The sequence below is a fragment of the Henckelia pumila genome, chromosome 2, assembly GCF_033568475.1.
Source record: "Henckelia pumila isolate YLH828 chromosome 2, ASM3356847v2, whole genome shotgun sequence".
In the NCBI taxonomy this organism is placed as follows: Eukaryota; Viridiplantae; Streptophyta; class Magnoliopsida; order Lamiales; family Gesneriaceae; genus Henckelia; species Henckelia pumila.
The window spans coordinates 160,626,647-160,640,682 of NC_133121.1; the positions used below are offsets into that span (position 1 = coordinate 160,626,647).

Below are 14,036 nucleotides of genomic sequence, written 5' to 3' on the forward strand. Positions count from 1 at the left end.
AAGTTTAGTTTTAGATTATTTTCTAGAGATTTTCTGCATCTTTCTGTACGCTTGAAACGGCCAGAGGATTTTTTTTTAGGATTAAGTGATCCGTAATTGTCATGAATGATTGGTACTTGAGTAGCGATAGATTAGGTGTGTTGTGCAATCATAACATGTTTGATCTAAATAAATTAACGAAACTAAATTTAACAATTGCAGCTATCTCGATTGTTAGATTTTAGGATTAACTATTTTCACAAATCGAAAAGCTATTTTTAGTCAATATGGAACGATATCGTGTTCAGTTGGTTATTGATAAGTTTTGACTAGATGTTGGGTTTGGTCAATTAAAATAGGAAAACACAAAAATTTTAGTGGATATCCCTATGATTTTAAGGTTAATTGCTAGAAACTGCATGAATAAATTATTTGTTAGTCGATGATCAGTGATATAATTGAAATACAGAAACTCCTTGAATCAGAGTTTGGTAAAATATTGAATTTCTCATTTAATTATTTGTTCATCTCATTTATTAAATTTTTGCATTAGTCTTAATTTTTTATTTTATTACTACAAACCAAAAACCCCTATTTTAGTTACATTCACTCGAAATAAAAAAAATACTCGTTCCCTGTGGATTCGACCCTACTCGCCATTACACTCATTTTGTTAAGGAATAGGTATTATTTTTAAGTTTGTTGGCTGACGATAGGTCTATCAAATTTTGGTGTCATTGCCGGGGAACAGTATTTTTATTTATTTATTTCGAGTTTTGTTATTTAATTATTTTTATTCTTTTTATGCCTCGTTATTCTCGTACAGGTGAACTAGAATATATTCCGAAAATCGAGAAGACAACTAGGAGGTTGAGAAAAGAGGTGAGGCTACGACGTAACCAAGCATCAATTTCATCTCCTGAATTGAACGTGGCATAGAACTCGAGCGAATCTGAAAGGGAATCTGATTTCGAATTTGAAACCGAAGAAAGTGAGTACGAAGAAACAATGGAAGAGCTAGCACAGAGGACTCTTAGGGAGTTGGCTAATCCTAATGTTACTCAACAGCCATTATGCATTCAATTCCCTACTACTGAGGCAAATTTTGAATTAAAATCTGGTTTTATTTACTTATTGCCAACTTTACGTGGTCTTGGACGTGAAGACCCACATAAGCATTTGAAGGAGTTCCACATTGTTTGCACATCCATGAAACCTCAAGAAATTACAGAGGAACAAATTTCACTGCGAACTTTCCCATTCTCTCTAGCGGACAAGGCTAAGGATTGGCTCTACTATTTGCCCTCTGGAACTATAACAACTTGGAATGGCATGAAGCAGCAATTTCTGGAAAATTTCTTCCCAGATTTGAAAGCAGCTAACATTAGGAAGGACATTTGTGGGATCAGGCAGTTACAGGGAGAGACTTTGTATGAATACTGTGAGAGATTCAAGAAACTGTGTGCGAGCTGTCCACAACACCAAATTTCTGAACAACTTTTAGTGCAGTACTTTTATGAGGGACTTTCATTTTTTGATAGAAACATGATTGATGCTGCAAGTGGAGGATCACTAGTGAACAAAACACCTCAAGAAGCAAATGATCTTATCGCCAACATGACAGCCAATGCTCAACAATTCGGAACAAGAGAAGACAATGCTCCGTGACATGTTAAAGAGGTAAGTCTTAGTCCCATTGATAAAAAATTAGATTCCTTAACATCTCTTTTGAAAAAATTGGTTGTAGTACAAGCACAACAGGTCAAATATCGTGGTATATGTTCGGTTGTTGGACATTCGACGGATATGTGTCCAACATTACAAGAAGATCCAACGCAGCAAGCCAATGCAATTGGCGGTTTTCCTGGACAACCACAACGTTGATATGATCCATATTCCAATACCTACAATCCGGGATGGAGAGATCACCCGAACTTCAGCTACAAAAACCAAGGAGGTCAACAAGGATTTTCACAACAGAATTACAACAAACAACTGGCACATGCACAATCCTCTGACTCAGGTATGTCTCTAGATGAAATTGTTAAGGCCCTTGCGACTAACACTAAAAAATTCCAACAGGAAACAAGGGCCAGCATTCAGAATCTAGGAAATCAGATAACCCAGTTAGCTACTGCGATCAGCAATTTGGAGGCTCAAAATTCTGAAAAACTACCATCACAAACGGAAGTAAATCCAAGAGAAAATGCAAGTGCAATGGTGTTGAGAAGTGGAAAGATGATCGAAATTGGGTCTACCTCACCTGAGCAGACTAGTGAAGGAAAAACATGGACAAGGAGGTTAAAGACACATCCGAGGAGAAAACAAAGGTAAAATCCACACCTCCTTTATCTTGCATATCTAATGTGGTTGTTCTTCCTTTTTCTTCTAGGTTAGAGAAATCTAAGAGAGCAAATTATGAGAATGAAGTGTTGGAGACGTTCAGAAAAGTGAAAATTAACATACCCTTGATTGATGCAATTAATCAAATCCCAAGGTATGCTAATTTTTTGAAGGATTTGTGCACTAACAAGGGAAGGTCACGACCAGTGATGGTGAAGATGGAGGAAGCAAGCGAGCGGTGGTGATCTGTGATGGTGGTGAGGAGATGAAGGAAAGGGGCAGATGATCTCTAGTGGTAAAAGTGACGATCGGTGATGGTGAAAGCATGTGACCGCTTGCTTGGAGATGGAAGAGAAGAGAAAAAAATTCGGTGCTTTAAGAGAAAGAGGAGGATAGCGGCCCTGTAGAAAAGAAAATAAAAATATTATGCGATAAACCCTTATTTTAATTACTATTATTGTAATTATAATTATAAACTAAATAAAACTTAAGCAAATTTGAAATTTTTTTTTCAAAACAGAAAATGAATTTCAATAGGTCGTGCCCACGCCTTGTAGAAAATCATTTTCTGAACTTTTTAAAGCTTTTAAGAAGAAAATTTGATTTTTTGTACAGAAAATGATTTGTCATAGGGCGTTCCCACGCCTTTTAAAAAATCATTTTCTGATATTTTTTTCAAAATCAAGCATAAAAAAATAATAAATAATAATAATTAAAAAATGTTGGGTTGTCTTCCAAAAGCGTAATTTTTTTAGCGTCGTTATGCTCGACGTTACCAAGTTCATCAAGTTGTGGAATAATCAGGATTTGTTAACTCGATCTCCTTGTACGACACACTTTCATCTTCATAAAACACCTTCAGTCGATGTCCATTCACTTTGAAATTTTTTTCTGTATCCAAACTCTTAATTTCTACTGTACCATAAGGTAACACGTGAGGAACAACAAATGGACCAATCCATTGGGAACGAAGTTTACCTGGCATGAATTTCAACCAAGAATTAAAGAGCAGTACTTTTTGGCCAACGGTAAATTTCTTTCTCAAGATAGAGTTATCATGAAACAACTTCGTTTTTGTAGCACCCGATATTTTTTATATGTAAATCCGCATGCATAATTAGGAAATTAATTTAATTAAAAATTTAGTTTTTGGGGTTAAATGATTTTATGTGAATTATATGCATGGTTTAAAGTTATTCAGCATTTAACCCGCAATTATGAAATTTTTAGATTTTTGCGTAAATGATTTATTTGATCGCGTAGACGGGACCGTGGACAAACGAGATGTTTGAATTTCATCCAAAATATTTTATTAAATTTTTATGGGCCTTAAAATATTATTTTAAGGTATTATTTCATGAAAATAATAGTATTAATATTTATAGATATGTATTAGCCTATTTTTCTCCAAAATAAGTCATTTTAATGACTTTTTAAGACTTTTAAAAATTCCTTAAAATAATATTTCGGGATTATGTTTTATTATCAGATTTGTTAATATATTTGGGAGATTTTAAAAATATATTTTATTAATGTATTAATTAATTAATTATCCTAAGCTTATTTATAATAATATTCACCATAAATTCTACCCAAACCTCACGATTAAACACTCAGCCGCCACCTCCATCTTTTTCATCAGACTCTCCATCAGAAAACAGCCTCCATTGCCATAGATTGAAGGTTTTTAACTCGGTTTGGTGATCCGTTCGTCGTGGAGCATCGTACACGCGTCATAGGCCTCGGTTTTCATTCAAATATTTTATCAAAGGCATGTCGAATTCTCTTATTTACCACAATATAAGCTATGTAATCCATTCAGATCTGAATTCATTGGTTTGTTTCTGATATTTTCGAATTTTATGAAGTTTTATGGCTAGATCATGAACAACTCACATTTTTGCTTGATTTGTATGTGCATGGTCATGTTTCTGATGCATGTAGTGGTCCAAGCTGCTGCCCAGCATCTAGGGACGTGTCTTAGGTCCTTAGAGTCATGATTTTGTAGCTAGTTATGTTTCTTAGTTGTTGGTTTGGGCAGAAAAGCTAGCTGGTTGTAGGTGGAAGCAGAATGAGCGAGCTTGGGAGATTGACTCGTTCTCAGTCCACAGAGCGAGTTTTAGGTTGATTCTAGTTGGGTTAGAACCCTAAGACATTGGGAAAGGTGTTACAGGTATTTCTCCTGCCGGTGGTGGCCGGATCTGGCCGAGAAAATGGCCGGAAGTCAGTACTTGTGTTCTGCGCGCGAGCAGAATTATGGCTAACTTGTGTTGATTCGTTTGAGCTGTAGAGGTCATGGTTTAGGCTAGTTTTTGGATTTTTGGAAACTTCTAGAAGTGAGCTAGATGTAGGCGGTTGTTTCATGACAAAAGGTGGACAGAGCAAGAAGAACGAAATGATTTGGTACAGCTGCTCAGATTTGGCCATGTGCAGATTTCTGCACAAGTTAGGTGATGAGCTTGTGCGCTGCCTAATGGGCTGGGCTCGGGCTGGGTGGTCCAGGTTGGGACTAAAATAGGGCGGGTCAGGTTAGATGGGTCCGGGTCCGGGTTAGATTAGTTGAGCTCGGGTATTTTTATTTTTAAGTAATTATTAGATTAAGTGTTATTTTTGGGCTCAGTTAATTATTATAAATATTATTTGGGCTTTTAAAATATTTATTTAAGCCTTAAAATATTTATTTAAGTGAGTCCAATAATTTTCATGGGCTTGAAAGCCCATGGAAATTATTGGGTCAGTCTGTGAATATTTGGGTCTGTCAGTGGTTTATATTGGGCTTGGGCTAGTTATTGGGCCGAGAATTTTATATTAGACTTAAATATTTTATTTAGGCTTAAATTAAGCTAATGGGCCAGTCTTAGAATTTATTGGCTTAAGTTTAGGGGACCAGCAGTCTGGACAATCCCATGAAAAATCAATAAGTCCGGAATATATATTTAAATTATTTTATGTATGACACTTATTTTATGTACAAGTATTAATATTATGAAAATTATTTAAATATATATTTCGAACCAAATTTTAGTGCATGCATACATGAAATAATTTTATGATGAATGATATGTTTAATGTTGAGCATGAAAATATTTTATGGAAATTGAAGTGATGTGGCAGCATAGAGGTGGTTTACCATCGAGTACAAAGGTAGTGTACTACCGTAATAGAGGTGGTTTTACCACCGAGCACAGGGTAGTTTTAATACCAGCATAGAGGTGGATTTATCCACCGCCACGTACGATGGTTCTTAGACTGATCATTCGTTCATGATTACGAGCCACACTCATGGATATAACCTACACTGTTCTTTATGATTATGACATGCTCAAATTATGTTATGTATTATATGATATAGCACATGAATATTATTTTATGATGAAAGTTATGACATGAAAAAATTTATGATGCATTATTTTAAGAGCATGCATGCATATTCATGATGAGTATATGTATTAGTATGATTATGTGCTTATGTGTGATTTTTAAACCTTGTTATTATGAGATAAAACATGTTGAGCCTCTAGGCTCACTACGCTTATATGGTGCAGATGAGTATGATTATGTTGATGACACGGTTTCTCCGACCGGCGGTGAGGGCCTATGAGTTTCTTTGCAGACGGCGCCCGTGACCAGTGCTATTTTAGTGATGTTATGGGATGTTATAAGTTTTTGAACAAGTTTTTTCGCATATTATTTATTTTTATGGTTGGTTGAAAATATTATTTTTATAATGCTCGCTTGGTAAAATATTTGATGATTTTTAGCACAAATCGATGATTTTGAGATCTATTTTAGTGTTTATTTATTTCAAGATATTATTGATACATAATTAAATTATTTAACAAGTTTTTAATTAAATACTTATTTCAAGTATTTATACATATATGTATGGGCGTATATGTATTATTTTATTATTTTATTTAAAAAAAATTAAAGTATTTGGTAATTAGAGTCGTTTCAGTTTTCTCTTTATAAATTCTTGAGTTCTCATAAGCCTCCAAACGTAGTTCCTCTAACTCTTGCAGGTGCAGTTTCCTAGTCTTTCCTGCCTCATTCAAATTCATATTACAGCGTTTCACCGCCCAGTAGGCTTTATGCTCAATATCAACCGGCAGATGACATGCCTTCCCAAACATTAATCTGTAAGGGGACATCCCAATATGATTTTTGTATGCGGTTCGGTAGGCCCAAAGTGCATCATCTAGACGAATACTCCAATCTTTCCTCCCTGGATTGACCATTTTCGCAAGAATAGACTTGATCTCCCTATTGAAAACTTCTGCTTGACCATTCGTCTGCGGATGGTAAGCGGTGGCTACCCTGTGATACACTCCATATTTTTTCAGTAAAGCCTCAATAGTTCTATTTCAAAAATGAGTCCCTTGGTCGCTGATTAGCGCTGTAGGGATTCCAAACCTGCTGAAAATGTTAGACTTGAGGAAACCTACAACAACCTGCGAATCGTTAGTCCTGGTGGGTTTCGCTTCCACCCACTTCGATACATAATCAACTGCCAAAATTATATAGACATAACCACATGATGAAGGGAACGAACCCATGAAATCTATACCACAAATGTCAAAAATTTCACAAACGAGAATGGGAGTTTGGGGCATTTGATTTTTATGGGACAAAGAACCCGTTCTTTGGCACTTTTCACAGTTTTTACAAAACAAATAAAATCTTTAAACAGAGTTTTCCAGTACAAACCACTATCCAGAATTTTTCTAGCAGTTCTTTTCGGTCCAAAATGACCACCACATGCATAATTATGACAGAAAACCAAAACTGACTTATACTCACTCTCAGACACACATCTCCTAATCAATTGATCAGCACAAAATTTCCATAAATCGGGTTCCTCCCACACATAATACTTTGCCTCGCAACAAATTTTATTCTTATGGGATTTACTAAGGGAAGAGGGTAAAATTTCAGTAACCAAATAGTTTACTATATCTGCATACCAAGGAACCATACCTTTAACTTGGAATAACCGCTCATCAGGAAACAATTCAGAAATAGGTATGGATTCCTCTTCCTTCACCAGTCTGTTTAGGTGATCGGCCACTGGATTCTCGGTCCCCTTTCGTTCCTTTATCTCAATGTCAAACTCTTGGAGTAGGAGTATCCACCTTATCAGTCTCGGTTTTGACTCCTTTTTTTGCCAATAGATACTTTAGAGCTACATGATCATAATACACCAACACTTTAGAACCAAGTAAATATGATCTGAATTTATCTTAAGCAAAAACAATTGATAAAAGCTCATTTTCAGTAGTTGTGTAGTTGCACTGTGCAGGGTGTCTTTGATGCATAATATATGACATGACTCTTCTTATCAATCCGTTGGCCTAAAACAGCTCCCACAACATAGTTACTGGCATCACACATGATTTGAAAAGGCAAGGTCCAGTCAGGAGGCTTGATTATAGGTGCAGTAGTCAACATGTTCTTAAGTTTGTCAAAAGCCTCCTTGCATTTCTCACCAAATTCGAAAAGCACATCCTTTTGCAATAACTTGGACATTGACAAAGTAATCTTTGAATAATCCTTAATAAACCTGCGATAAAAACCTACATGCCCAAGAAAAGCTCGAACTTCCTTAACTTTAGTGGGGAATGGTAAGTGTGTGATTAAATCAATCTTTGTCTTATCAACTTCTATACCCCTTGAAGAAACAACGTGTCCCAACACAATATCTTCATTCACCATGAAATGACATTTTTCATAATTCAAAACCAATTTGGTTTCCATGCATCTTTTCAAAATCTTGGACAAGTGACCTAAGCAATCCTTAAATGAATTCCCATAAACTGTGAATTCATCCATAAATACTTCAATGCAATTCTCAATATATTCAGAAAAATACTAAACATGCACCTTTGGAATGTACCTGGGGCATTTCAGAGTCCGAATGACATGCGTCTGTAAGAAAATGTTCCAAAAGGGCATGTGAAAGTCGTCTTCTCCTGATCTTCTTGAGCGATGACTATCTGGTAGTACCCTGAAAATCCATCAAGAAAACAAAATAAGTTTTTCCAGCTAGCCTTTCCAATGTTTGATCAATAAAAGGTAAGAGAAAATGATCTTTTTTGGTGGCTAAGTTAAGCCTTCGGAAATCAATGACCATTCGCTAGCCATTTTGCATCCTTTTCGGTACCAACTCATTATTTTGATTTCTTACCACATTAATGCCTGTTTTCTTTGGTACAACATGGATCGGGCTCACCCATTTGCTATCCGAGATAGGATATATTATTCCTTCATCTAAGAGCTTGATGATTTCTTTCATTACAACATATTTCATTATCGGATTCAGTTTTCTTTGGAACTCTCTTACTGGTTTGGCATCATCCTCCAAGAATTCTGTGCATGCAAATCGACGGAATTATGCCTTTGATATCAGCTAAAGTCCATCCGATTGCAGTTCTATGATCCTTGAGCACTGTGACCAACCTCTCTTCCTGGTCCTCAGTCAATTTCTTTGAGATGATCACCGGTAAGGTCTCTTCATCACCAAGATATATATAATTCAAATGATCTGACAAACTCTTCAACTCTAGTTTGGGTGCCTGCAAAACGTAAGGTAGTAATTTTTTATGAGAGAATGAAATTTCAACCTTTGAATTTGTTACCCTCGTTTGATCGACTTTTGTTTCTGAAAATTCATAAGCCTCAGCTAAGTCTCCTTCCGCATCCAATTGTGCATACATTTGAAATCTTTCAATCTCACATTCTTCCTCAAAGACCTCCTACACAATTGAATCAACAACATCATTCGAGCATATCGAATGGTTTTCACTCGGGTACTTCATAACATCAAAAATATTAAATTTTACAATCTCTCCGTCAAATTCGACGGAGAGGGTACCATCATCAACATCAATATTGGTCTTAGATGTCTTCATAAATGTCCTTCCCAACAGAATTGGAGGTGGATTCGAAGTGAAGTCCTCTTCCATTCGCAAGATATAGAAATCTGCGGGGAATATCAACTCTTTAACCTGCACCAAAACATCTTCAACAACCCCTTCTGGGTAAGCGTTAGAATGATCCACCAATTGAATCACAACTCTAGTTTCTTTCAAATGACCCAAATTTAGATCACAATAAATTTAATATGGCACGAAATTTATGGATGCACCTAAATCTAACATGACATGCACGCCCAATCTTTAAATTTCCAATAACACAAGGCATAGTAAACATACCTGGATCCTTGCATTTATTTGGTAAAGACCTTTTTATCACAGCTAATACATTTTCTCCCACACTTACCTTCTCATCACTTTCCCGGCTGTTCTCTGGTTCTCTTCGCCGCCTACTCTCTCACCCATCACCACAACCGCAGCCTGCCACCTGAACTCTCCAGTCCGTGCACTTGCCGTTTTCTCCATCGCATCACTCGCTATTTTTTTTACCATCACCGGTCGTGGCCTGCCCTTATCATCATCATTGGCAATCATCACAAATGGTAGCAATCTCCACTCCGCCGTCTGGTACAACCGCTATTGTACCTCTTTCCCGGCCGTTCTCTCGTTCTCTTCGCCGCCTACTCTCTCACCCATCACCACAACCGTAGCCTGCCGTCTGCACTCTCCAGTCCGTGCACTTGCCGTTTTCTACATCGCATCACCCCGCTGTTTTTTTATCATCATTGGTCGTGGCCTGCACCGTCATAGATTATCGTTGCTGCTATTCTTCTTCTCCTTTTGCACATCCATAACACCACCGTGCTGCTGCCTCTCACCTCCACTAGCCTCCAGCGCCTCCGCCAATAACAAATCGGTGATATCTCTCCCCTTTTGTTTGCTCAGTAATTGATCGTTTATGTGTTACTGTGATTGGGATTAATTGTTGCGATATATTTGCTGAAAATATATTTTTGGTACCATGGGTCGAGATTCTAGTGCTACACAAAAGAGAGTTGGTGAATCTAGTTCGTCTCCTGCGTATAAAAGGGCTAGAATGGGAAAGGAAATGAATGTCTTACCGCATTTTGAATCTGATTTGAACGGTAAGTTAGTTTTCACTAAAAAAACGAAAAAGGACATGTACGAATCAATATGTCAAAAATAGATAATTCCTTGTAAATATATTGATCACCCTACTTTAAAGACTTTAGATATTAAGCATAGAGTGTTGCAATTGATTGATAACATTGGGTGGGAGTCTTATTTCTATATATCATGTCCTACATATATTGAGTTGGCTCGATATTTTTATACAACTTTTGAATTTGTCAAACCTGATAATTTTACACTTCAAGCCCAGGAGTAGTTCGTTTTCGATTGATGGGGCGCACTTTCAATTTAGCAATCACTGAATTTAATCTGACCTTTGGTTTTATCACCAAAGAATTTGCTCAAACTGATGATTATTTGACTAGTGCTTGTGACTATGATGAAAAATTTACTCCAATTCTTGTTTGTCAAGCTACTTCTAACCAAAAATATTATGATCCAAGCAAGTCCAATGACTCGTACCTTTTCGATCCAGCTTGAAAATACATTCATAGGTTATTGGCTTTTAATTTTTCGGGTCGAAAAGATTTTGCAGGTGTGTTAACAAAATCTGAGCTTTTCTTCCTTTGGTGCATGGAAGGCCGAAAAAAGTGAATTTGGGTCATTGGTTGGTTTCGCAATTTGCTAGTGTAGTAACAAATAAACGTCATTTGATTCTTGGTTCCTTTATTACTGCACTAGCTATCAATGCCAAATTGCTTGATTTGAATGATAATAATTTGCATGTGGCTTTTCCTATGTATCCTTTGGATTTGCGTTGTTTAGAGAGTATGTCACTCATAAAACAAGTGCAGGGATTTTTCTTGTTTGTCCACCAGGTCCTGCTATGTTGAAGTCTAGCCAGACCAACTTTGATCCCGATATCTCGCCGAGCCATTGGACATTCGCCCACCATCATCGAATTCTGAAACACCATCCGGTTCCCAACCTTCTACCAAGCGCTTCATCGAGGAAATTTCTAATCTCCGGCAGCAATTGACAAGAATGGAGAAAATCAGCTGGCATTTTATCGACACATGGGGTTTGATCCACTGTTTCCCCCACCTCAGCAATATATGGCACTTTATTCGATGCTCAAAATTGTCAGAGGAGTTCTCTAACTATCCTTACGCTTTTCTTGTTTTATTTGAGCATTTATTTATGTCATTGAGGACAATGCCAGATTTAGGTTTGGGAGGTTTTAAGTTGTTTGTGTCATTCTTATTGGTGGTTAATTATTGTTGTGAGTTTCTGTCCAAGATGTATTTAGTTCATGATTATTGTTTCTCTCTTCTGAATCTTGGATATTTCCGACACTGGTCCTTTTTGAAAAAAAAAATTGTTTTCTCTTTGCTGCATTGTGGGTAGTTACTCTTGATAATTGGTTGAAAGGACAAATGAATGAGTTTAACACATAGCCATCTACTTGGTGAGATTTGGGCCAATGAGCAATCAATATATCATGCTCTATTTTATTGATTGTGTGTTTGCCATTCATTGTTGATTTTTCTAGAACTTGCATTGTTATACATGTCCTCATTAATCCCTTTGGTGGATTGAATGTATTGTTCAAAAATTAAGGGCCCTATGTTAAAACCATTTTTTATATGCCCCTGCTTTGAGCCTACTTTTATGCATATATCCTTAGTGAGCCAATTTTGAGCCCGATCCTTTTCTTTGAAGAATAACCACATTACAAGCCATGAAAATCCTTTATTTATTGGTTATCCCATTTTTTTGAACCTTGAATTGAAAAATCATGTAAACCTTTCACATAGGGCACTATTTGAATCAAAGGCAGTGAAAAAGTTTTGAGATTTAGTTACTCATGCTCCGAGTCTTGTAATTTTTTTTTCTACATTTCAAATTCCCGAAAAAAAGAAAAACAATATAAAAAAAAGAAAAATCAGAAAAAAAATCGGGAAACAAAAAGAAAATTTCAATGAGAAGAGAAAGGAGGATGATGAGTTGGGATGATAGATTGAACTATTATATGCTTGAGGACAAGCATGGTTTAGGTGTGGGAGATTTTGATAGGCTCATAATATTTATATTTTTAGTATCATATTTCTCGGGTTTTTTTTTTATCTTCTGCATATGTATTTAGATGAAGTTTGATGATATTGGAAAAACATTTGGGCTAAAAGTTGAATTCTATCACATTTAGAGTTGCCAAGAGGAAAGTTTGAAAAATTGAGCAAACTAGAAGAGGTCCTGAAGCAAGGCGTGGGCACGCTGTGTGACAACTCTGTTACTGTCTTGTGGTGAATAGAATATTTTAGAATTTGAGAAGAAAATACCATATTTTAGGAATTCTAAATATGGTATTTAAGTTATGGAAGAATTTTGAAGAGAAGATTTTGTTTTAGATAAATATTGTTGGAGATTTGTTTTTATTTAACAATTATCAAAATTATCTTGTAGATAATCTTATTTTTTTCCTTTCTCTTAGGCTTTACACGTTAAGTTTAGTTTTAGATTATTTTTCTAGAGATTTTATGCATCCTTCTGCACGCTTGAAACAACCAGATGATTTTTTTTTCTTCTCTTTTCTACTTCAGAATTTCTAGGTTTGATCGTTTATATTTCTTAGGAATTATGAAGCCAAATATGTTTGGCTAAGTTTTTATTTCTGATTCAAGGGATATTTTCTTGTATTTCAATTTATCATTGTGAGGTTTTGAGATTAAATTGATGTTCTTTTTTGTTTCCAGTATTTGTTGATTTATGATTATTTTCATGAAAGTTGTAGGTCAATTATTCTGACAAATTAATTGGTTTTACATCTTTTGAATGCTATCCATGAATTCAATGATCCGTAATTGTCATGAATGATTGGTACTTGAGTAGCGATAGATTAGGTGTGTTGTGCTATCATAGCATGTTTGATCTAAATAAATTAACGAAACTAGATTTAACAATTGCAGCTATCTCGATTTTTAGATTTTAGGATTAACTGTTTTCACAAATCGAAAAGCTATTTTTAGTCAATATGGAACGCTATCGTGCTCAATTGGTTATTGATAAGTTTGACTAGATGCTGGGTTTGGTCAATTAAAATAGGAAAACACAAAAATCGACTAACAAATAATTTATTCATGCAGTTTCTAGCAATTAAAATAGGAAAACACAAAAATCGTAGTGGTTATCCCTATGATTTTTAGGTTAATTGCTAGAAACTGCATGAATAAATTATTTGTTAGTCGATGATCAGTGATATAATTGAAATACAGAAACTCCTTGAATCAGAGTTTGGTAAAATATTGAATTTCTCATTTAATTATTTGTTCATCTCATTTATTAAATTTTCGCATTAGTCTTAATTTTTTATTTTATTACTGCAAACCAAAAACCCATCTTTTAGTTACATTCACTCGAAAGAAAAAAAATACACGTTCCCTGTGGATTCGACCCTACTCGCCATTACAGTCATTTTGTTAAGGAGTAGGTATTATTTTTAAGTTTGTTGGCTGACGATAGACCTATCAAGAGCAAAACAGGGTTTGCGGCCTTGAAACTGGACATGAGCGAGGCATATGATAGAACTGAATGGAGTTTTCTTGAGAAGATGCTGATGAAAATGGGTTTTGCTGGGAAGTGGATAAATATGCTCTTGAGGTGTGTTACGACAGTAACGTATTCATTTCGAATCAACCAAAATATTTATGGAATCATTACTCCCAAATGGTTCCCAAAAGAGGTTTAAGACAG

At 35.8% G+C, this 14,036-nt stretch overlaps 1 protein-coding gene across 1 annotated transcript; it reads right to left on the minus strand.

The window, feature by feature from the left end:
- Positions 1-6,239: 6,239 nt before the first annotated feature.
- LOC140878798 (uncharacterized) lies at positions 6,240-9,719 on the minus strand. The gene is made up of 9 exons (XM_073282420.1): positions 9,601-9,719; positions 9,162-9,396; positions 8,958-9,074; positions 8,779-8,894; positions 8,203-8,326; positions 7,648-8,115; positions 7,300-7,477; positions 6,736-6,883; positions 6,240-6,639 (listed from the first exon to the last, which is right to left on the minus strand). The coding sequence occupies exons 1-9, from the start codon at positions 9,717-9,719 to the stop codon at positions 6,240-6,242; spliced, it is 1,905 nt and encodes a 634-aa protein (XP_073138521.1).
- Between the last annotated feature and the right edge of the window lie 4,317 nt (positions 9,720-14,036).

Coding starts and splice junctions, on each gene's coding strand:
- LOC140878798 (XM_073282420.1), bottom strand. CDS start 9,719: ATGGAGAAAACGGCAAGTGCACGGACTGGAGAGTTCAGGTGGCAGGCT. Junction 9,075..9,161: donor TCGAATTTGACGGAGAGATT/GTAAAATTTAAT, acceptor TCAATTGTGTAG/GAGGTCTTTGAGGAAGAATG. Junction 8,327..8,778: donor ACTGAGGACCAGGAAGAGAG/GTTGGTCACAGT, acceptor ATGGATTTTCAG/GGTACTACCAGATAGTCATC.